At 40.9% G+C, this 25,040-nt stretch overlaps 1 protein-coding gene across 10 annotated transcripts in view; it reads right to left on the reverse strand.

Annotated features, from left to right (window-relative positions):
- Positions 1 to 1,335: 1,335 nt before the first annotated feature.
- The window catches only part of itsn1 (intersectin 1 (SH3 domain protein)), a 52,555-nt gene continuing 28,850 nt past the window's right edge, over positions 1,336 to 25,040 (reverse strand). For 6 of the 10 annotated variants that reach the window (XM_044045751.1, XM_044045756.1, XM_044045754.1 and 3 more), the window contains 25 exons: positions 24,008 to 24,252; positions 23,647 to 23,821; positions 23,465 to 23,551; positions 23,225 to 23,373; positions 22,800 to 22,879; positions 22,534 to 22,706; positions 22,376 to 22,421; positions 21,983 to 22,104; positions 20,355 to 20,478; positions 19,618 to 19,815; positions 12,324 to 12,445; positions 11,360 to 11,466; positions 10,547 to 10,648; positions 10,347 to 10,428; positions 9,855 to 9,953; positions 9,451 to 9,534; positions 8,417 to 8,500; positions 7,684 to 7,815; positions 7,513 to 7,593; positions 6,968 to 7,089; positions 6,790 to 6,872; positions 5,713 to 5,796; positions 5,190 to 5,254; positions 4,918 to 5,026; positions 1,336 to 4,835 (listed from right to left, as the gene is read on the reverse strand). In XM_044045751.1, the coding sequence (XP_043901686.1) occupies positions 4,687 to 4,835; positions 4,918 to 5,026; positions 5,190 to 5,254; positions 5,713 to 5,796; positions 6,790 to 6,872; positions 6,968 to 7,089; positions 7,513 to 7,593; positions 7,684 to 7,815; positions 8,417 to 8,500; positions 9,451 to 9,534; positions 9,855 to 9,953; positions 10,347 to 10,428; positions 10,547 to 10,648; positions 11,360 to 11,466; positions 12,324 to 12,445; positions 19,618 to 19,815; positions 20,355 to 20,478; positions 21,983 to 22,104; positions 22,376 to 22,421; positions 22,534 to 22,706; positions 22,800 to 22,879; positions 23,225 to 23,373; positions 23,465 to 23,551; positions 23,647 to 23,821; positions 24,008 to 24,252 (2,904 nt within the window). In that variant the 3' untranslated portion in view covers positions 1,336 to 4,686. The remainder of the gene's footprint in view (positions 4,836 to 4,917; positions 5,027 to 5,189; positions 5,255 to 5,712; positions 5,797 to 6,789; positions 6,873 to 6,967; positions 7,090 to 7,512; positions 7,594 to 7,683; positions 7,816 to 8,416; positions 8,501 to 9,450; positions 9,535 to 9,854; positions 9,954 to 10,346; positions 10,429 to 10,546; positions 10,649 to 11,359; positions 11,467 to 12,323; positions 12,446 to 19,617; positions 19,816 to 20,354; positions 20,479 to 21,982; positions 22,105 to 22,375; positions 22,422 to 22,533; positions 22,707 to 22,799; positions 22,880 to 23,224; positions 23,374 to 23,464; positions 23,552 to 23,646; positions 23,822 to 24,007; positions 24,253 to 25,040) is intronic. The other 4 variants (XM_044045752.1, XM_044045757.1, XM_044045755.1 and 1 more) reach the window with 1 other exon arrangement.

Below are 25,040 nucleotides of genomic sequence, written 5' to 3' on the forward strand. Positions count from 1 at the left end.
TACACCATTTTAACTCCATTATTCAACCTTAAACCTGATCCCTACTGTGGTTCTAACAGCATACAAACACGTCCTGAACACTTGACTTGCAATAAAGTGTGCCACTGATTTAGATCCCCACAACATGATACACACACACACACACAATCACATTATTGGATGCACACGGTTATTTCTAGTCTGAATAGTTTGGGTTTTATAGGAAGTTGAATATACTGAATGTTTTTATTCCAGACTACTGCCTAATGAGAAATAAATTGTTCATTTAGATTTTACAGCTGAAGACACAAAAAAAGTCTGAGTGTGAGTAAACAAATGCAGGCAGTCCTAAATAACATTAAATGCACTGATAATGCCCACCAGATGAGATCCTTTTAAAAAGTAACTGTATGTCGTGGGTGGGGGTAAATGCTGTTCTACTTTTAAAAAATACTTTACAAAGTATAGCAAATAGTAAATTTAGGGGTGACAGTAGCTCAGTGGTAGAGAGTGTTGTCTTTCAACTTGAAGGTTGTGTGTTAATCCCGTATGAAAGATGTGTGATAAAAGAATGAGCTGTAATGTGAGTGCAAAGCTTTGAATGGAGAAAAAAGTGCTATGTTGTGTAAATACAGACCATTTAAATCCATTTCAATTTTGTAATCTGACATGGTTCGTAGATCACTTTCTAATCAAACAATTTATAGCCAAATTTATTCCAAGGGAACTAAAAGAAAGGGCTTCTGCCTTGTCCTTGACTTGGGTATTTTGAAGGTTATGATCATACAATTAAAAACATACAGTATAAACTGTCATGCTTCGTTCCAGAAGCAGATTATTGTTGACGTGTTTGCAGACACCTACAGTACATGTCATGTTTTTCACACTTTACATGAATTGATTAAAGGAATACAAACAATATCAAATACATTGTGTTCATTCAGAAAGTGTGTGATGTGTCTCATTATTGATGTCCACACAGCTACAACCACAGCGTATGTGTTTATTCATGGGATGTTTAATTTCTAAAGCACTTTTTATCATTAAAAAAATCCTCTTCATGTCCTTATAAAATTGTATTGGGGAAACAATATGTGGTTTATCACAATAATTCTAAAGAAAAGCAGTCTTTGATGAGGGGGCCTTGTGTTTTGTGTCTTGTGTGACCTTTTCCAGACAGCTACACTAAATGTTATTCTTTTTCCTTTTCCCCCTCGAACAATGCTCCCAGGGTTTCAACAAATTACATAAAAGGGTGTTTTGGTATAAAGATATTTTACTTAACTCTTTCCTTGAATTTAAGGACATTTGAAAGAGTAATTTCCTCGTAGGAAGCAGCAAAGCAGACGTCTGCACTCTTGGTCCAACTGAAGTTTATTCTGAACATTGAAAGACAACAACGTACATCATCTTCTACAGTGATAATTAACAGCAGGCTCTCTCTCGCCCCCTGTAGCGTTCATATATTAACTCTCAGATAGCAGTAGTATTATACACAACCTGGAAGGTAAACAGAAGGAGAGGCGACGACAGTACAGGGCGGTACGGGGGTCGACGGGACGATGATGATAGCGATGACAACCATCACCGTCATCATCATCATCATCAGCTTCAGTCTGGGGAAACACACATTCATGCACACCTTCCTCCACAGTCAAGATTCTGCACCTGGCTGAGCCTCGCTGACTTCTGATTGGACAGTGGCTGGTCACTAAGGTAACTATCGGTTATCTCTGTGGTAATTCAGTACATGACTGTAAACGTGGAATTAAATTAAAAACAAAATGACTAGCTAATTTTACTAACAGGCCAAGTAGCTAACTAACTAACTAACATATATACAACTCTGCTGAGAGAACCAACTGGATTTTAATCTGGCGGCCATTTTGAACACTCTGGTCGGGGAAGATTAATGCTGCTTTCAACGTCGCTCCTGATTTTGTGTTTTTTAACAAAGAACGTCAAGTAAATGATATGAACACTGAAAACAGAAGGTGATACCTCGTTGTCCTTGGTAAAATGTTTCCTTTATGTCCATAAAGAGGAAAATAATGGTTGACATTCATTTGGCACCATCTTGTGAACGAGCTAACGCAACATGCGAAGGCACCAGAAGGATTCAATCTAACAAACCTTTTATCATTATTATTATTAATGGAATACTAATAACCACCTTTTTAAGCTAAAATTAATTTTTCTCTAAAAAATGTTACTTTTTTCACATTTTAACTGATATAAACATGGGGCTAGCAAGCTTAGCAGGCTATTGCTAATTTGAATATTCATATTAACTCACTAAAACAGTCTTTATCCCAATGGTTTTACTAAAGGGCATTTTTCAACGACATTAAAAGCTAACCCCCTGTGGAAAAGTCCTTCAAAATATACACATTTAAATTGATCTGTATCTAGAGGACACTAAGTGCTTGTGACTGCCATAACACAATCTGAATCCACTTTTCCTACAACCCAAGACCCAAACCAAATATTGATTTACCCAACCCAATAAAGTAGTGTGTGCGCATCCCAAGCCTGATAGCGATCATTTCTCCACGTGTGGACATTGAATGGCTCTTTGAAAACACACATGCACTGACTCAAACACCAAACGTGGCAGAATCTGTTCTCAAACACCTCGCCGTCACCTTCTGCTGAAACTACATTTGCACTCAACAGCACCAATCTTCTTTGAACTGGTTCTTCCGCGTTGAAACGTCCTACTTTTGACTATTCAAAATGGCCGCCGTGTGACATATGTTAGTTGAGTCGCGTCCTCCTCTGCTCTAGATTTTTGCAACTTTTCAAAGTGCTAGGAGTGCCGACGCACAGTACAATTATTCCAACACCAAGCTCTCCCAGGGTCAGAGTGTGGAAATGGTCTAGAATGCTGTTTCTATAAAAATGTATTTCTGTTGTACTTGCATGGCATGTTCCAGGGCCCCAAGTCAATCCAGTTCTAGGAACCATGATAGTTTTATGATTTCACTTTCCTGCATAGCGATGGCCACTGTGGCAGCTCCACACAGCAGCAGCGTAAAACAACAGAGGTAAACTGTGTGATGAACATCACCTACAAATACAACCCTCCGTGTGCAGTCAACATCAAAAAAAAAAAAGGAAATTAAGACATTCTCCTTTTACAGTACCTCACTTTAAATTAGCTGTTCCCTGTTTCGGCCATATTATCATCAGCAATATTATTATCAAAGGGACATTTAGGCATGTCTGTAATTTATGTACACCGGACACTTGTCATATACTGTGGTAAAGTCTTTCTATAGCTGCAGCTTATTCCCATTAAACCTGTACATAAGTTCCAAATGAATTCCAAATTCCCTTTACATGCAGTACCTCAACACTGAAAGCCTGAAGAGTTTGACCTTAAGACTTGGCGTAAAAAAAGCAAAAGTACACCAAAACGTACCATTAATTAGCCTGTCCATCTTGACACTCAGTATAGTCATTGGAACAAGCAGTCTCTCAGGCTCGCACACACACACACACACACACACACACACAGGGGTTTTGGGTGGTTCTGTTGAGACGAGGAGGGCTGGGATTGTCACTGGAGTCTCTGTGAGACTGTCTGATGAAGCAAAAAGGAGAGGAAAAAGACCCGCCTGACCTCCCTCCAATGGAGGACTGGATTTAATAATGTACCGGACCAGACTGAAGCAGGACAGAGGTGGACTGGACTGGGACAGAAACAAGACTCTTGGATCCTCACCACCATCACTGTAACTGGTGTAATTTAACCTATAAGAACAGTTAGACATCGTCTTTCTTTTCGTTTTATGAAAAGAACGATGAGTTAAAGCTGCAACAGGCAGGATCATTGAATGATGAGTTTCATATTAAAGTTGTCACATGTTGGGAGTGCGTCCTTTTGTTAGCACTAACAGATGCACTTATTTCATGACCTGACACAATGTCTTTGTCTCCGAAACTCTCCGTCTCCCTCGCTGCTATAGAGCTCTGGACGTCATGTGACTCGGTCGCTATGAACAGCCGTGTTGGCAGCCTCAGATGCGGATGTGACGCCGTCAGAGTTTACTGCGCACTTTAAATCCACAGAGATCGGCCGATATATCGCAAAACCAAAAACACGACTGAATAGATCTGACCCTGGAGTGTATGAGGTTGGAAATAGCTGGAGAGGACATTATTCCAGACCTGCAGTATCTTCAACAACGTATGTGTCATGTTAGCGTGAAGTCAGCATTAGCAATGTAAATAGTTGCTGTGCGGACTTGTATCTCAGATAGACATTATTTACTAAGCGTTCCCCACAAATTATTTTATTTTATTATTATCGATCCGTCTTCTGCTCGCTGTGAGAACGTTTCATTATCAGTGATTCGGTAAAATGCTCTCCTGTTAGCCTGACTGTTTTGGCACAACATATATCCACCATCTCCACTTTCATGATGAAAACAGCCCTGATTCACGCGTTGTCTCGTATATACAGTACATCTACAGAGGTGTGGTATCCTACCTTAGTTGTGTGCATGGCTACGGGAGATCTGTTGTGTTTTATTGCATTTGATTTCCGACTCTTTCCGATTTTTTTCCCGATTTATCTTTGTTTCTTTTTCGCCACGGAATCACTGACACCTGACCAGGCTAAAATAATCCAGACCAGTCCAGTCTCACCAAGTCTTACTTCCTCTTCAGTCCAGTCCAGTTCAGTTTGGTCCTGATCTGAGTTTATGGTTCTTCAAAGAGCTGGAGGTCCAGCCTGACAACAATCTCTCCCGTGGGAACCTCGTGAAGCAGCAACCGCTTCGTGATCGGTCCTTTCGAGCCCTGATCCTTCTTTATTTCAGCCAGCCGAATCTCTGTCCTGCCCAGGAAGTCTGAGGGAGGGAGACACAAAGCGTGCCGTGAAAACCCTTTCACGGAGAGCAGATAATCTGAGCATGGGTTGTTATCACTGACCGTCGGGCGAGAACTGGTCTCGTTCGAACACAGTGACGCAGAGGACATCCTGTTCCAAGTCCTTTATAAAAAACTGGCAGTTGGAGTTCCACTTGGGATTCAACGTGTCCTGCAGAGAGAAGAGCGAGAGACAACAACCAACTGAAAGATAATAACGTCAATTACGATTCTGTGCCAGATTAAGAGACAGATGCAGAGATTCTTCATAAAATATAGTTTTCATATCATTTAGCTTATTAAGGAAAAAGGTGTAATAATGTGTGAAGTCATACCTGTAATGTTTTTGTGATATGGCACTGGGAACCCATGGTGACCTCACAGTAAGGGTTACTTTTTCCTGGAAACAAAAGACAAACATGAACTGAACATTAGTCATGCAACAATAACAGCAGCTACTATCTAAATTACCGTTACTAGTTTGCTTGAACCAAATAAAACAATAAAAACTTGGACTTTGTCTTGTACTAGTATGTAGCTGTGCTTAACAGAGAGAGTTTTGGCAGCAGCAAATGGAAAAAGACGTAGGGATCCATTCATGACAAACACAAACAATAAATTGTATTGCTAGAATAGCAGTGCTCCCCTCCCCTTTTCTGCCTTTCTCGGCCAAGAAGGCACTTGCTTTAAATATTATTTCACATTTCTACTACATAGATGACCCAGTTTTGATAGATATTCATCTTTCCAACGGTTAAATATTCCTTTAAGACAACACCCTGGGCGTCATTAAAAGGAGGCTTAGTCTTACAGGCACGGTCGATGTAATACATGTCATTTATTTACGACTGTACTCACCATGAGAGCGACAGGGTTTGAGCTCAATTCCCTCCACAATGTTGACCATCAGTCTGCCAATACCTGTAGCTCTCTGAGAACGAACTGACACACACACACACACATCAGATGCTGTTATTGGATATAATTACAATTATTCCTTTGAACTGTTTTTCCACTTGCAACGATGCCCTTAAAGCAGGGGTGTCAAACATACGGCCCGGGGGCCAGAACCGGCCCGCCAGAGGGTCCAATCGGCCCGCAGGATGAATTTGTTAAAATTTCACACTAATCTAAACATAATGTCAAAGGCTCCAGATACCCGTGACTAAATGTTTGTGCCTTTATAGATATAGTGTGCTGTGTAAATAGTAAATTTAGGCATGATATTGTTAAAATTGCACTTATATTTCTCAAGAAAGGTCATGTTTTGTAAAATTATCCTTCAGTAAATGTAAAACAAAGGAGAAAAAAACAAAGGGGTTCTTGTTGTTCATAGGTTATTATGCTATTATTTTACTATTTTTACTGGTCCGGCCCCCTTGAGATCAAATTGTGCTGTATGTGGCCCCTGAACAAAAATGAGTTTGACACCCCTGCCTTAAAGGCACAGTGTGTAACATTTAGCAACATGTTGCATGTTGCAGCTGAATATCCATCACCTCACACTTCACTGTTGTTGAATCTACAGTATGTAGCCTTCAGTTAGCATCACAGCTAAAAAGACGTCGGGTTTGTAGACTAAAACATGGCCTCCATTGAGCTGACCTGGCTCATGATATAAATATATTCTGGAGTAATGAAAAACAACAATTCATACAATCAGGTGATTGTTCACACAAAAAAGTCATGCTTCTTTGATTTTGTTTGTTATCATCATCAACAACAACAACAACAACAAACTACTTCAAATCTTCCACAGTAGACACAATAGACAACAACAGGGAGAATATTTTCCCCAATAATCCAGTAAATCTTCATATTAAATTTTTAGACATCATTTCACACTGATTTGTTTAAATCCTTCTTTTGGAGAAACTTATGTAACGTATGTCTTTTTTTTTTTTGAAAGATCATCAAAACCATTAAGCAAAGTACCTAGATAAGCCTTCTCCCTCTTCTTCTTCTCTGTCTCGATGAAGAGTTCTGAAGCAGCCTTGATTTTCTGAACCCACGCAGTCCTGCATCAAATATAAAGACAAACGCAATCAACATCTGTGTCAACGTCAGCAATGAAATTGTCCTGGTGTCAAACGTATGTGTGTGCGCGTCCGACCGTTCGTTGATGCTCTCGGCTCTGAGCGTGTAAACTCTGTCTATGTGAGAGATGTGGAACAGAGGTTCGTCTCCTGACGGATCCGTCGGCAGCTTCACCAACACTTCGTTTAGGAAAATGGGCTGAAAGAGACAAAAGAGACAAGACGCGTCATTTATTCAGAGACACACAGAGGACACACAGAGGACACTGCAGAAACCGTGCTCTGTGTCCTGTTGAACGCGGTTATTTACCAGGACATCGAGGAAACATCAGCAGCGTTCAGAAAGTGAACGTTTAAACTGAAGTACTAATATTTAAACATGTGTTTCACAGCTCTTTATTGCGTCAATGATCAGTGTTGTAATATAACAAAAACTTAAGAAAATAAAATTCACAAAGCTACAGGGAGCCTCTGCAGAGGGGTTGAAGAGCCACATACGGCTCTACAGCCGCAGGTTGCAAACCCCTGGGCGAGGGAACGCTTTATGTCTATGAGTGTCCTCACTGTGAATGCTTTGCAAACATGTGTGTGTGTGTTTGTGTGTGTGTGTTTGTTGTCTTACCATCTTGTACATGCGGTACTGCAGGTGAGTTTTCGAGGAGAAGACTTTGTCCGACCCGGACGAGCCCAGAGGTTTGGTCACCTGTGAGAGGGACAGAGATGTAAATGATATGTACGCTGTCAGTGACACACACACACGCACACACACACATGCTCACACACGCACACACACCTGTGTCAGCAGCAGGAAGTCATTGAAGAGGAAACCATACAGCTCTTTGCTGCTCTTGGCTTTAAACAGTTTCCCACTGTGGAGGAACTTCCTGGGACCCAGACAGTTGGTGACAGAGTTAAACACCAGTTGCTGAAGAACAGAGAGAGAGAATTAGTCATGTTTTCATGTTTTATTCAAATACAGTTGATTTGTCATGGCACCACAATGTGACTCAGATTCCAGTCGAAAATAAAAATGTGGACAAAAGTGGAGAGTATTTCTACTGGTCGCGCTCGTGTGTGAAAAGAGTACTGAAATATTCCACTCATGTCAAAGAACCACTGTTCTGGTAACATTTAACGCAAGTACAAGTAAAAGTACTGGTCTACAAATGAACGGTAAGTTAAAGTAAAAAAAAAGTAAAGTAAAAGTTACTTTCTTGTGTCGTGTAAAAAGGACACACATCTCACGTTCATTGTTTTACAAATTAGAGTGAAATATGTCAACACATAATGTATCAGTCACAATGGGTCAAAGGTCACAAATGCTTGAACTTTCTCACTCACACAGGGACCTTAATTAGCACCAATTTATTTACTTATTCATTTGTTCACTCAGTAACTGATGCGATTTAAAATGTAGTGTGAAGTACAGTACTTCCTTAAGTAAAAGTAAAATGACTTTAAAAGGTACAAGTACACAAAAAAACCTTAATTACTTCTATGTGTGTGTGTGTGTGTGTTGTAGTCACCTCAGACAGGCCTTCACACTGAACATGAGCCTGAATCCACTCCAGACGATCCGAGTTTTCCTTCTCTCTGACGCCCTCGTTCACCTAAACGCAAACAAACACACACTTCTAAACTCCTGTAAATGTTTGGTCAGGTCGGCAGGACTTAATATTAATAATAATAATATTCATTAACATGACGGACAGTATGATGACCGAACGAGGGTCTTTCTGCATGGAGTTTGCATGTTCTCCCCGTGTGTGCGTGGGGGTTTTCCAGGTTCTCCGGTTTCCTCCCACAGTCCAGAAACATGCAGATATGGGGATTAGGTCAATGGGACACTCTAAATTGACCATGACTATGAGAGTGAATGGTTGTTTGTCTCAATACAAGTCCCTGTGATGGACTGTCCATCTGTCCAGGGTGAACCCGCCTTTGGATGTTATGTCATACTAGGTTTTCATGTCTTAACATGCTAACTACATGAATGGTTTACAAGCAATGAGCTTAAAGTCAAGCTTTTTGCCCAACAAGTCAGAAGAAACTAACGTGAAGCATCTGCTTTCAGTTCTGCAAAATAAATAAATTAGGAAAAACTAAATTTTTTGCCTTTGATTACAGGCTGCCAGGTTAATCCAGTCAATGATTCGCTGCTAATCAGCTAAATTCTATAGATTTAATTGATTTATTAAAGTAAAGAAACACAGTTAGTTGTTTTCATAGATCCGAGGATGCCACACATGCAGTCGCGCTTAAGAACGACTGTGGCCTTCGACTGATGGAACTGATGTCGTCAGACGGCGCCCAGCCTGCTCTGGGGCTCTGGGTGTTTGGACCATTAACCGCGACACCCTCCAGTCAGTGAGTCAGCAGTGGTCGTCCAGTCACAGCCCATCACTTCCAGGCCTCCAGCCCTCTTCGTCGCCAACAAGAGGCTCTTTCTGCTGCCTCTCCAATCCTGTGTAGAGCCGCCTCACGCTTGCTGCATGATGTCATCGATAAGTGTAGTGTGTGTGTGTGTGTGTGTGTGTGTGTGTGTGTGTGCGTGCATCACCTGTGAACACAGCTCCTCTGCTTTCTCCAGAGCAGCTTTCAGGTGGCTGTGATCTGGATGTGACTCCGGAGTGTTTTCTAAGGTCTGTGACAACAGAAAGAAAGAACCTTACAGTACAGCTGGCACGTCTACAGTTAGCTCAGTGGTAGAGCGAGTCGTCTTTCAACTCGAAGGCTGTGTGTTTGATTCCCGGCTCCGCTCGTCTACATGCCGACGTGTCCTTGGGCAAGACGCTCATCAAGACTACATATAAATACAGAGCATTTACATATAGGACAGCTCTTATCATAAACAGACAGGTGTCTGATTAAAGGGACAGTCTGTACAAATGAGTAGAGACACGCCAGATGTCTGACGTGTCCTTTTATGGGAACGTGAAGAGAAGAACGACACAAGGAACATACGTTCTTGATGATGAGTGGATAACGTGTGACTCTCTGCATGGGTTTGAGCAGGAAACTGGACAGAGGCATCCCCTTACACCTGGGGTCCATGGCCAACCTCTGACGGAGAAAGAGAGAGAGATTTAAAAATAGTATCCAAGCTCGGAGAATTAAAGGTAGAGTATGCAACATGTAGCAACAATGATTGCTGTTAGCATCAAAACTCAAATGATGTTTAGTTTGTCCTTTGTGGGCTACTGTAAAACCGAGCTCAACCAGCTCCTGGTGTAAACATTAAAGACTCATTCTGGGGAAAGGTAAAACAAAAAGAATTAAGTATAATATATTTTATCTTCACTTTCTACACCCTGGACTTTTTAAAGCCTGTTTTATACGTTTTATCTGGATTACTGATGAATTTGAGTTGCCAGAGAGATAATGATTATAAATGTTAGAGACTGTTACAGGTGAATTAGTGAGAAACCTGTGTGTGTGCGTGTCCGTGTTCTGTACCTTAAGGAAATCTTTGATCTCAGGGTTGTCGTCGGTTTTCTGCTGAATGAGCGTGGCTCCGTTCAGCTGACAGGAACAGAATCTGACCGCACACACACACACACACACACACACACACACACAGAAGATTAGTAAAATGTACATCAAACTTGAATTATTCAAAGTGGACACGAAGCCCGACACGAGGTGAGAGGCAGAACCTGATGTAAGGCTGCATGTGCGGGAGCTGGTTGGTCAGAATGTCACCGATCATCTTCACCGGCATCCGATCTCCTGACATCTTCTTCCTCACCCTCAGAGCTCTGCCACAGACAACATGAAGATGATGACTGAGTCAAAGCTTCATCGACTGACCGTGGGTGAAGAAAACTTCGTCTTAAGTGTGAATATAATTGTCATGTCTTTGCTCTTTTATGAGTGAGCTGAATATTTCAAACAAGACATTTGTAAACGTCACTGTTTTCAAATCATTGAATGCAAAACTAATAAGTAGTTGTATCCAGTGTTTGCAGCAGAGCTCGGCAAAGATCTACATGTAATATAAAACTATGATTTGCTGAAAATGTCCATCTGTTTTTGCTAATTTTTCCAGAATAACTTTCAATATCTAGCAGTTATTTACAATTTAGTGCGTGTTAAAATACTGTTTTAACATTTGAAATGAGGACAAGCAAAAACTTTTATATAGAAAAAACACTGCAGTTGAACATGAACACATGATTTTGCGCATTCAATTTGAAATTTGAACTGTATAAAACTTATTTAAAATAACATTCGTTTGAGTTTTTGTCTCAATGTCCAAAAACTGAACATAAAATGGAAAGTATTTCCTCTCTGGTGACAAAGATGCTGATTCTCCAGCTTCCTGCAACAGCGTGAGCTAAATTACCGTAATAACCTCATGTTGACTTTGACTTGCAACTTCTCAGCTTTCAGAAACTGTTGCACAGAACGTCGTCTGCGGAGCGCTCGGTGTTAAAGATTGTGTGTCTGTGTGTGTTTTGTGTTTTTACTTGAGCAGTTTGATGTTGCACATGATGAGCTCCTTCCAGTTGACAAAGATCATGGCCACTTCCTTCTCCGTCAGCAGTTCACACTCCAACAGAGGTTTGTGGAATATCTACACACACACACACACACACACACAGGCACAAAATCAGTCTTTTCCTCAATTTGACTTTTACTGTCTATGCAGCTACAAAGTTTAACTTTAAGTTTAAATTCTATACAAACTAATGTCAATCAAAAAATGTCCAAAATATATAAAACAGTGTAAAAATCGAAATAGAATGACACTGAACCATATCTGTTATTTATGGCATAGCAGGCATCTGCATATCTGTATATTATTTAACAGAGAGCCAACATAGTACAACATGTTTCTTTGTTGTCATCTTCTTAAAATGTATTTTTTTTACCCTTCAAATTTGTTGAAGAAAAACAACTAAAACTGTAAGAATAAAACTGATTTATAACACTTGTTGTTTTAAGCTTAAATAGTTTCCACATTAATGCAATTAACAGATTCAATCACTGTAAAAAAAAAAATCTATTAATGAATAGTTATGTTTATACCATGTATGTTGTTATAGAGAGTACAAAGAGTATAAAAACATGTAATAACTGGTTTATAGCACATTATAATGTAGCTGCACAAAAGTACAGTATGAATGAATGAATGAATGAAGGCAAAACCTCCAACAAAAGTATATATATATATATATATATATATGTATTTTTAGTGTATGTGTAAATGACCGTTCTTATACCTGCTTTAAATCATATTATAAACTATTTGGTGCAAATAAACAGATTGATCCACTCTCTTATTAAGTTATAAATATTAGATAAATCTCCGCTCTGACAGATTCTTAATAATCCACTGATACAGTGGATTAAGTCTTTGCAGACTAGATCTAAATATTTGGTGTTAAATAGGGAACGAGTGTGAGTGTGTTTTCCTCTGGTTCTTCTCACCTCTGTGACGAGCTGCAGGTCGTTGACGTAGTTCTCCTCGGTGACGATGAGCTCGTGGATGTAGCCCTGCCTCTTCCTCTCCATGGGACTCAGCATGTCCAGTAGATGGAGGTCAGCGCACCCTGGAAACACACACACACACACGCTGTCAAACCAAACGTCCTCGAGCATGGAACGAGTTAAAAACCTATTGTCCGATCATACCTGCTTTCATACTTCAGATGAACATACTTACCTGAGGTAAAACGAGACACAGGCATTGGATGTACAGTGGTACGAGCTGTCGAAAAGGGTTTGGTGCTCTTGATTTTCAGTTTGTGTTCATATCAACACACACATATCAAATTATGTGTGGAAAAGACATAAGAAGACGCAAAAAGAACGATTCCAATTTTATCAGAGGTTTTCTTCTACGCTGGCTAAGCTTTTATAGACTTTTCTCTCATTATTCTTATTCGAATGCATAACATTACACACTTTTACGACCCCAGGGTCTTGACTGCTTCTTCCGTGTGTACATGTGTCTACAAGTGAGAGGTAAACAGTTAAGTTTTCACTTTATATCAATATATATTTCATTAAATGTCAGGATTTTCATTACGTTAAAAACTAGGGACCTGCAATCTCAGTATCTACTAATGCTCCAATCACACTTATCTTCAAACTGTCAGACTACCAATAAAAGATTGATTGACTCATTTATTGACAGATTTTAAAAGCTGTAAAATCTATCAAGATGTTTGGATATTATTCACTTCCTGAACCTTTTAAAGAGCCACTGACATCCTGAATCTGCAGAGGAGAAAGCAATTAAAGCAGAGAGTCACTGCTGCAGTTGGAAAGTTTCCAATTTGGTATATTTCCAAAAATCCAGAGTTTAAGTTTCCAATCCCATGGAAACCTCCTGGAAACCCTAGTTGCATTAGACTGTGGTCTTTTTTCTCCACAGTTTTATTAAGTGGACGATGAAGCTGTATAATTTAGTTTTTGGCCACTAGGGGCAGCATAAATACACTTTCATATAAAATGAACCAACAAGCTGAATTATTGTTAGGTTGAGATGTGTGTATATATATACACATACATATGTATCAATATAAAATATCTTATTAGAAAACAGTTTAAACAAAACATAAAATCCAGTGTTTATGTATAAATGACAGAAACTTTGTGTGTGTGAGTGAATGAGTAATGAAGCCAGTCGACTGCAGTCTGTCTCAGAGCGTTTAATCATCAGGACCAATCAGATTCACCACTTCATTCAAATCTCCACCAATAAAACCTTCGGGACATCTTTTTACTCTCGACGCTACACTAACATTCTGTACAGTTCATTCATTTATGTGTCCTTTTTTATTCCTATATGCGTTTCCATCTGACCATTTATGTCCATTAATTTGCTCAATCATGCTTTATTTCACTCACTCACTCACTCACTCACTCACTGGTTCATTCATGCACGCACTGACACCAAGTGCAGTCAGGTTACATTTGGCTTGGCATGTTAATCCGTTCACACGTATTCATCACAGTTGCTGTTTATAATCCACATGAAGCATCAGACATCACCAGTCGTCAGATGAAGTTCATCAAAGTTTATACAGAGCTTTTCATTTTTAAACAGACTAAACCAGAGCCGCACACGTGTGTGTGCGTGTGTGCGTTCATCTGCTTAGTCCACAAATATGGCCACAGAGGGGGGCGTGGCTCTGGTTTAGACGGTCTCTTTGTTCTAATCTAAAGAATACTGACTGTGACAAGCGTCGACCATCGGTGACCAAACTGGGACACGAACGTCCTCTTTGACCCTGAGAGACAAGGATCTGGGGCCTCGAGTATTGGCTTTGCAAACAACGGACAATCTTTGACTTGTCAACCAATCAGAGAGCTTCACCTCCAATACTGACACACCGCGGAGCCAATGGGATCCAAGCAAGTTAATAACAATATCATAATCATAATAACTCTATTGCTCGTTTTATAAAAAGTTGCAATAACGGTTTAATTCATTTCATTTTTTTTTTTTTCTTTTTTGAAGGGTAAACGTTAAAAATTACAATACTGTCATCTGGATTAAACAAAACAAAACAATAGAAATCTGTTATGGCAACTACTTGTAATACTATGGTCTGTTGCTATGGGAACAAAGAGTGAGCTGGTTTTGTCGCTGTGGGAAAAAAAGGGGCAACAATAACACATGGGGTGTGCGTCACCATGGTAACTGTACCCGTCAGTCTACCTGTCCCTGTCCCGCGACACTGACCCAGTAAGCTGATTATATGACACAAGAAAATATGACGTATGATGATGCAGCGCTTAATGTTTCATACGAGGCGGCGAAAAGCTGCCATTTATGAATGAATGGAAGCAGATTCCAGGAATCAGTGCCTCAGTGTCGATGCTTAACAGTTCACGGGGGGGGGCGAAATAATTACGATCATTGTTTTTACAGTACAGTAGGTCTGCAGTGCAGAGGGAACTAAAAGTGTGGAGACCTTTGGAGGCTTAGAACACTTTCTGTTGTGCGTCACATCGTGAAAAAGATTCACCAAGGTAAAGCTTGAGAATCACAAGATAGTGAACTAAAAATATCTACACTGTTTAAAAGAATATTTGGATATTCAGGGAAACGTGTTTGCGTCATTTACGACGACATGATCTCTGCTGCTCTCATGTCTGTGCTGGAGTTAAAGGTACAGTGTGTAAAGTTCAGCATGTTGCGGATGAATATCCCCACACCACCATATGTGTGTGATGGACGAGGTTTGTCCATTGTGGGCTACTGTAGAGCTCACGCTGCTCCTGATAAAAATAGAAAAGCTCTCTTCATACAATTGATTGTACAAAAAAATTAATCATAATTACTTTACCTCATATATTTCTTTATAATTTCACCTAAATTTTACACACTGGACCCAATACTGTCAGACATGACTGAGGGAGCGTTTGTGTATACAGCAGCAGCGCAGGGGTGGGCGGGGACATGGAGCGTCTGTCACGTCAAACTTCTCTCCGCATTTTCATTCATACGCCAGCCTGTTTACAGCTATCTCGGTCGTTCATTTGTTCATATTTAAAAGTGACATTCGTCAGCATGAAATAAAAAGAGTGATGTTCCCAAAGCGACTCCTCTAAAAGAAGGTAGTGTTGTATAACGGTCATAAACTCCACGGGGAAGCATTGCGTCAGTGCCTGACGCTATGAGTAGTACTTGTCCGTGGCAGATTATCTTCCCCTGCATATCTCTTAATGCTAAGTGGTAACACAGAAGCTGGAGGTACCATTTTCCACGTCTTTGGCTGGGGTTTCAACCACCGACCTCCCGCCTACGAGGCAGACTCTCTAACCGTCAGAGTGAAAACATAATCCTAATGTAAATGTGATTTTACAGGTCAAATCTTTGACATACTGACACGAGCGTGGCATCAATCCTCTCAAATGCTAGTCTACCTGGAATGACATATACGAGCATGTTTTTTTTGTTTTTTTTCTGATTACAATTTGCTCCACTGCAACATATTTAGTACCAAATCTGTGTCATGTCAGTGTCTCACCCTAAAAAAAACGACAACAAAAAAAACTAAACGTGACAGCGTCTCATCATCATAGCAACAGATAAACATGTAAACAAACATAAAAACCCAACAGAAGATAAAAATTGATCATTTAAAGTTAATACATATTCAGAATGTTAAACAACTATGGCTAAAAAACATTATCACCGTACATGAGTGTGAGAAATGTGTGTGTGTGTGTGCACCAGTACCGTACTGTGTTTGTTGCGTGTGATTTGGTTAGCTTGCACGCTTAACAGTTGCCTAGCTTTCCACTTTAGTTCTGAACTATGGGTTGAGTCCCATTCCAGTTGCTGAGCCCCCCATTCTATGCCTCCTTGCCTCCTTTTTTTTTTTTTAAGTACAGACAAACAAGAGGAGACTGACTGGAAAACCACAGAGTGAGGGGGAGCAGCAGCAGCAGCAGCAGCGAGGGTAGAAAGTTTAACTGCTTTGGGACGCATCTCAAAACTATCTCTCCTCATCTCCTGTTTGTATGCGTGTGTGCGTGTGTGTGTGTGTGTGTGGAGGGGACAGACAGGAAAAGGAAGCAAGGAAGCAGGAAAGGGCAAGGGAAGAGTCTTTGGCTTTGAGGGGAGAAGAGGTGAAGTGAGGAGAGTAAGGCTACATCCATACCGTTGAAATTTCATTGAAAATCAGTTTCAAGTTCTTCAACAAGTTCTGTTTCCGAGGTAATCTGCATCCGTACTAAGAGCCTTATATCACATGACCTTTCAGGTTCACGGAGCTCACACATACCAGTGTAAACAGGAAGTTGACTCTCTCCTCTGCAGTGGTTCGCTGTCATTTCACTGAACCATCGTGAAATTAAAATGGTGGAAAGAAGAGCAAGGATTTATATTATTAGAACGATGATGTAGTGTTTTTACGGAGCTTTGGGTTCACAGCTGACACTTGAGTCGCAGCTCATAAGAACCTAACGGGAGGTAAATTCAGGTCACTGCATCATCGTTTCCAGACTAAAGAGTTTTTAAAGCTCAGTTTTTGACAATGGTTGTGCAAGCAAACAAACAAAAAGGTATGGATGTAGCCTAAAAGACTATCATTGAGACTTGTCCTCCAGCAGATAGTGGGTCGTTCTGTGGAGCTGTTGGAGGGGGAGGGGTTAGTGAGGGGCGTGGCCAACACTTTAGACTGACAGGTGAGTGAGGCTGCTGAACCAATGGAAGCAAGGTTAAAAAAATAGAAGTTGAAAAATAAAGAGGAGAAGCGAAAGAATCCTGTGACAGATTCTCTCATGAAGCCACAAAATGACCCACTATCCACTGAACCATGTTAAGACAGGCCTGTGTATGTGTGTGTTCACTGTATGTTAATGTGTGTGTGTGTGTGTGTGTGTGTGTGTGTGTGTATACAGTCATCATCAGTCCAATCTGGGAGGAAATAGTTCAATAGTCATGTCTCCTCTTTTGCTCTCCTGTAATCTCCCCTCCTCCTTCCCTCCCTCCCTCTTAACACCTTCCAGCCGAAAGAGACAGAAGCGAGAAAAGAGTGAGGAAAGGAGAAGAGGAGGAGAGGAAAGTTAGTGAGGAGTCCTGACTATTGATCTCCCTCCTGTTGACCAGTGCTGTTTGGAGCCAGAGCCTTTAGATAAACAGAGTTTGGCCAAGTCCAGTCAGAGCCATGCATAGACAGAGTTCTCGCCACCACTGGGCGTTTTAACGTTACAGTCTGTCTGTCTGTCTGTCTCTCTCTCTCTCTCTCTCTTTCTCTCTGGCTTCTATTGGTGGAGAGTCGCCATTTCCGGGTCATGTGACCTCTTGGTGCTGTCCCATTGGTTGAGTGGCCTAGTGGGTCTCTTTGAGGGCTTTGAGGAGAGGGGGGTTCTGGGTAATGATATGATCCTAGAGAGAGGACGACAACAACAACATCAACAAAAACAACTAAACAAAACAACAACAACAACAACAACAACAACCAATCGGGTGCTAGGTGGGTGGAGCGTGCAGCAAAACAGAGAGTGTGGAGGTGTGGTCTAATCTAGCGGAGGAGTGCAGGATCTAGAGCAGGCGACATATATTAGGACAGAGTCAGTCTGTGGTTATTTACTGTGGACTGTTTTATGCAGTGATTGGTGGCCAACTTTCCACTTTGGTAATTTTCAAAACTTCCACAACACAATTCTTAGTATTTTAGGATTCATTGGAAATGTGCAAAATCGTTTTTGTACTTTTTGTTTTTGAATATTTGCGTTTTTCGCATCTGGGACAATAAAAGCTAAATTATAGGTTAGAATAATATGAGAAAAAAAAACAGGACTTGTGAAAATATTGTATTGCAGATAAAAAAAAAAATCAATATGCATCTTAATGAGCGTTTCAGCTCAGTTTCAGACTTAACCTGCACGCATGCTAACATCCAAAAATGCATATCACTGAGTAGTCGAGTGATGAGTTGACGTGCCAGTGTAAACTTGAGTTGTAGTGTCAGACTTTACTACTTTACTAACAGAGCTTTTTGTTCCCAGTTAATAGTTGGGATGTGACTGAAAAGCTCCATTTGTGCTGACCAGATTATTAAAAAGCAACAGAGGAGTTAATGCATTTTTAAATGATAATAGTAGTTTCATTCCAGAGTAATTGAAGAGAACAAAAATTATTCTGGGGGTTTGTTGCACACGCAGTTAGCCTAACTTGTGTGACAAAGAAGGAACCTTAAACTGAAGTTAAACAAGACTTTAAGTATGTTCAGTAAATGTATAAAGATAAGACAGAGAAGCTATGTGAGTTTGGAACGAAGCAGAACAAAAGGGTGTGACCACACGTGTTGATCTGATTGACCTTCACACTGCCTGTCCCTGCAATGTGACTAAAGCACAAGAGCACAGCGCAAAGATGCTGCTCAAATGACCAAATGTAGCAATTTTCTTACAGTGATATTTAATAAATATCAACATGAGCAGAGTATGGACTCATATCATGCCTGAAAACATACTACTGTAAACTCTGGACATGACCCCATGTTTAAAGAGTTGTATCTGTAAATCATCCAGATCTATGAGGTTTAATCTTCTGAATTCTGTTTAGCTGCAGAAGCAACATGTCTGAGTGGCGATATTACTTTTAATTTTTTCATAGAAGTACTCAATTTATTTATGTTTTGCCAAAAATAATGATTTATTCTAATAGTCATAGAGTTCCTCTGTCACAAGTTTGTTGCTCATGGATTCATCTAAATATGAAGCTAACATTAATTGGATGCTTTTCTTGTCACTGGGATGTTTTTTACAGGCTTAATTATTGAATAAAAACATGAAATCAAATTACAGATTGATCAAAAGTGGAAGAGATGAAAAGAACAATTACGGTCAGCGTGTCACTGCTCTGCTCTAGAAACTATCTGCCTTTAGAAGACCATGCTGAGGGAGCATGCAAGGCCAAGAGGAAACACTTTTACACTGCTGTGCACATACACACACATGCACACATGCACATAAACACAAACATACACAAACACCACCCAGAGGTGGTGCATGGTTGGCAGGTTATCAAAGAGGCTCAAAGAGTGTCAGAGGTGAAAGGTCAAAGCTCAGTCCACCTCAGGGTCAAAGACTGAGAGAGAGGGACAGCATCTCCACACCTGGCTCTGGGGTGTGTGTGTGTGTGTGTGTTTCAGTGTGTACACACAGTATGTTTATTGTGGTGTTTCTGAATGTGTTCTGTGATTGAAGTGTGTGTGTGCGTGTGCATATGTGTGTGTGTGTGTTAGTGTACACTCACACTGTGTGCTCGGGTCCGTGTCTGTGGTGAGTTTGACGTAGTTGCTGGGAAACAGCCCCTCCCTTCCGTTGAGCTCTCCTTTCCACCAATCACAGTCGTCCTTGTTGATCACGGTGATCACCTGACCCTTCAGAAAGGCCAACTCGTCATCGTTCTGCGCCACGTAGTCGTACATGCCGATCACCTGACACAGAGCTTCTCCACAGACAGACAGGACGGAAAAGATTTCTTACTATTTCCAGCTTTAGAGTCACATCAAATCCAACGGTTTTAACAATAATGTTTGACATTAAGCTGTTCGTCGTGTGTTATTTGCTCAGCGATACAACAAATTTTCTATTACAGCCTATTGTACTTATACACTGTAAATAAAAACACTATTATAGCATTTCAGTTTTACATAATTAGCGTGTTTCCTTGCTCTAGTTGTTTGTTTGCAGAATTTATGTATAAATAACTGGGCCTGAAATGAGCTTCTCCTGTTTCAAAGACCAACAACAACCACTGAAATACTGACATAAATGTATGTTTTCCTTAATTTATTAAGGTTTATCCGAGAGTAAATGTATAAAGGAAATGGGGATTTGCAGATGAATATATTAATTTGATTACATCCAAGTAAATTAAACATGCAACTGATTTTAAACATACTTAAAAAACAATGAAATAAAAATTTTATCATCTCAGGTCTTCACAAACATTTTGCAGGGTAACTATAACCCATTGTGAGTGTGTACCTGTGCTGGTAGGAGCCAGTTTAGGAGGCGTGGGCTCTGTTGGCGTTGTCTTGCTGGTGCTGGGACTGAGTAGCTTCACGTAGTTGGCCGGAAACCAGCCAATCTGTCTCTTTTTCCCCCGAGCCTGAACCAGCCAGAATACAGAACGTTAGTGGTCATGAATCACAGGAACCGTCCACACGGACTTGTTTTACGCAATAAGTCTCTGTATAAAATGACAGTTACATTTAACAGTTTCCAGATAAACGTTTCAAACTGAACATAACAAGGGAAAAGGTGTTTTGCCAGATAAAAGTAGTGGGCAGTTTTGCTAGAAAAATAGTTGACTGTCCACTGAGGGTTAATTACTAACATTTTGGGATGTTGCTCAGAGACACGGAGCTCTCACTGTTTTATTTTAAAAACCTGATTTTAATGCCCTTACAAATCAGCCTGAGTCGTCGGTGTGCAGGCGTTTACCGTAAAATCCTTTGTAAGGAGGGCGTTAAAATTCAGTGTCAGATAGCTTGACCGCAGTCATAAAGCTACGGTAGCTGTGGACATAAATTCTGCAACATATACTGTATAATGCAGAGAATATTTCAGACAACTCATCTCTTCACCAGCTGTATTCATTAAAAGTAAAAATGCTAATGTTGACCAAATTAACCAGAACGCCAAAATAGTCAGGGAGAAGCAAAGGGAGAGTTTTACCAGATACCCAAAGGTCCAGAGAGACAGCAGAGATGCATTACTGAAGCGAGCCGAGGAAAAGGAGCAATTGGAACCCACAGGAATCAGATTTTTGTTAGATGAGAACTCTATATCAGAGATAGAATCTGACCTTCACTAACTTGTTCGTTTAACATGCTTTTATTGCACAGCAGGGGCATTATAGGGGTCAGATTTGGGGTCGGTCAAGTTATGTGATATATTGCTCCATCTCTGTGGATTTAAAGTGTGCAATGAACTCATAAAGCTTGAAACCAGCACTGGTGTTGTTCATTTTTGCAGAAGCAAACTGAGTTAATTGACATCTGAAGCTCTATGCTTGTGTTAGCATGTGTGTATATGATCTGTTTCTATTTTAAAATCTTTCCTTTTTTATTACGATGCTCTGCAGCATAAGTAATGGTTCCCAAAGACGGAATAGCAACATTTCCACTGAAGGAATGTAAACATACACCTGCTTTGTAAGAACAGACAATACGTTTGTCTCTCTGAGCTTGCCTGTGATTGGTCAAAGTCTACCTTCACGGGCCCAACTTCCTCAGGGCTGGAAACAGGGTCTAGACAAGGTGCAGAAGTCTAGTTCTCTCTCTGATCTCTTGATTTACATTACAGTGAAAGGCTGATAATATTATAGCAAAAATATGCTGCCTTTACCATATTTTAATACTTTCAATGTGAAGCTGCAGCAGTTTTACCGTCATGCATTCACATGCAGTACAGTATCTGGTAATCCTCAGATACCTTGCTTATTATACTGCAAACACAGCAACCCATAATCCACTAACAGTATAGAACTAGAATTGAAAATAATAAACATGCAATATAAAAGTACATACATCATGCTAATGTTTAAAATTAATATTTACTGATGATTAGTATTGAGAATGGTGATATGGAGTTGTCATGTAGTTGCATACCTGGAGCTCACCCTCCCACCAGCCACCCGGGTTCTTTTTCCTGATGAGGATGAGCTGTCCAGGAGCCAACGTCAGCTGCTCTGCTCCTGTAGCACTATAGGGGGCGATCACCTGAGCAATCTCTGAGGGGGAGAAAAAGACAGGCAGAGGAAGATGATGAGGTGAGTTCTGCTCTCATAGCACCTGAAGCCTGGAGAGTGTGTGAGGGTTAATGTGTAGATGCAGTTTGAAGTGAAAGTAAATCAATCTCTGACAGCATTTACCTTGAAACATGACAAAAGAAATGTTTGAATGTAGATTTAAGCTTTTATGAAATGTAATAAATCACAGATTTAAGTGACATGGTAAAAGTACAGGTACTAAAACATAATCATAAAGTAAGAAAAAGGTCACCTGGTTTCTTTCCCAAGCTGCCAGTCTTCCCTGCTGGTCCCAAAGCCTAAAACAAAAGCAAAGTTCAGATGAACAATGAGGTGAATGTTTCTCTCCCTCTGTGAACTCAACAACACAACTGTAGTCAAAGCTCAAACCTCTTCTCAATGAGCTCTTACCTCTGATGCTGAGTCTCGAGGTTTAACGTAATTGGACGGGAAGACTCCAGTCTTGCCCCCGACCATGCCTGTCCACCAGTCCCCTTCTTTCCTGGTAACCATGACGACATCTCCTTGCTGGAAACTCAGGTCCCCTTGTTCACTGCTCTCGTACGTGTACATGGCCACGTACTCTGCACACGTGTGCAAAGACAAGGGAACAGAGTCAGCTATGTCAGTTGTAAACACAAACACACACATTTTGTGCATGCATGAGTATATTTTACCTTCTCCAGACTCAGAAGGTTTAGGTGGAGAAGGAGTGGGTCGTTTTCCGTTGGGAGGACTCTCCGATACTCCAGACTCACTACGAGACAGAGAAGGCAAATGCATTTAAAATGCAAATAAGCTTTGGATTATCAAGAATCAAGTTTGCAATGAAAACCTCAAATTTACACAAATTATCCTGGAATTCCAGTTGGTTTCATTTTAGAAATCTAACAGTAACTTTTAAATTCATGAAGGAACTAAAGTTGATGTACGATCCTGAGGAGTTGTAAAAAGTATGTAAAAAAATATAAACTCAGACTTCCTGGTCGCTCTGTAATTGGCAAAAGGAATCCAGGAATGAATCTGACCCTGACATGAGAAGATTACTGTAATTTATTTGACATGATGATTAATTAATTGTTGACTGAGCGTTCCAGCCTACCTGGTGTTTTTGCTGCGTACTGTGGCAGCAACAGGGGGCGTCATGGTGGCAGAGATGAGCTTGACGTAACTTTTGGGGAACCAGCCTCTCTGTCCGGTCTGGAGTTCACCTAACCACCACATGTCCTGCTGCTCCAACACTGTTATTATCTACGATAAGATGAAGAAGATTTAATATGTAATAAAAACAAAAACACACCACTGTCCACTGAAATCTGAAGATGGAAGAATGCTCGTCTACCTCATTTTTGTTGAAGTTGAGGTGGTTGTCCTTCTTCGCTCTCCAGGGATACAAAGCCTGAGCCTGAAGACCTTCCACCTTCTCCCCCTGACAAACACAATAACAGCCAGTTGAGATGTTTATGTAGAAACAGGTCGCAGCTCATCTTTGACACCAGAAACAAGCCAAAATATTGTCCTTACCTGTCCCAGCACAGGTGAGGGAGAGGAGCCTGTTGTCATGGTCGCGGGTGTGAAGGCAGAACGCTGCCGTAGCTGCGCTGAGGGAACACTGAGCGATGGATTCTGGCTGGCTGAAGAGGTCGGCCATGCGTCCCATCCCTCACTGTCTGACTGACTGGCTGTATTTGAGGGCCAACTGCAGACATACACCAACATGTATATTCATATTAATACAGAATATATCCATTATACTGACAGTTGGGTATGATTCTAGGTAAAGCGAAGCACATTTTTGATCATTGTTGAATCATCATTGTTTTCAACCAGACTTAAGCCAGGTGTTTGATTACTTTTAGCTCTAAAAAGCATCAGCTGGACTCACGTGGTGTTGAAGTCGGCCCAGTTGCTGTTAGCAGAGGATGCGGAAGAAGAGGCGTGCCCAGGTGCGGGAGGAGGTGTGGTCATTGGCTGCTGGGCAGTGGTGGGTGTGGTCGAGGCTGTGGCTCGCAGGCTGATCGGCGCTTCACTGTCTGGTATCCGTTCTGCGTAATTGGCTGGAAACCAGCCTGTCCTCCCTCTGAGCTCTCCTCCCAACCAGCCCGGTTCACCCGTCTGTGACTCATCCACCTGTCGCACAGAGCGGTGGGATTATGAATAATACACATGAAGTCTGCAGGTTCAATAGGTCATGGAAAAAAAAGAGATGAATGCGAGTTCAGATTAAGCTCACTCGTGTAAACAACGACATCCGCGGTAAAGCCGTTTTCAGACATGAACTTTGCATAATGTCCAGAGAACTGAGTGCAGACATTGTCTAGATTTTGCCGTTGAGGTGAGTTTTAATGAAAACAGCAGAAGAATCTCGAGAGCATCCAGGCGAGTGGGTGGCACCTGGCTTGATCATGCAGGAAGCAGAGAGCTCACCCACTCTTTTGCTTTTGGATTAGTCAAAGGTTCTCCTGTTGTGTTCTGATACGACCTTGGCCATTATCAGCATATTTCACTTGGGAGGTGACAGGAAGATTTACAGAGAATGTCTGGAGCAAACATTTACGATCACACATACAGACCCTCCAAACAAATGATAACGCATGTCTGAAAGCAGCTTTGACAACAACAAATTGAGAGTTAAATTCCATGAAGTAGTAGAACCGAAAAAAAAAAGACATGTACATGACAGCCTTGTAGCAAACACTGCCATTAGTGATGGATTCATTCGAAACAAATCTGGATGAACCTCAGCTCAGTTCTCTCAATGTTGAAACTGAGGTTGCAACACAGTAGCATGTCCGCTTCCAGCCAAGTTTGGCAGGTTTTTAATGTAAAGCAGCCCAGTGTAGGGAGTGACTGATCTGTGGGTAGGAGTAATGTAATGTGTTTTTAAAAATGAAAAAAATCGGCCAGCAGGGCAAGGT

This window comes from Solea senegalensis, linkage group LG15 (assembly GCF_019176455.1).
Source record: "Solea senegalensis isolate Sse05_10M linkage group LG15, IFAPA_SoseM_1, whole genome shotgun sequence".
In the NCBI taxonomy this organism is placed as follows: domain Eukaryota; kingdom Metazoa; phylum Chordata; class Actinopteri; order Pleuronectiformes; family Soleidae; genus Solea; species Solea senegalensis.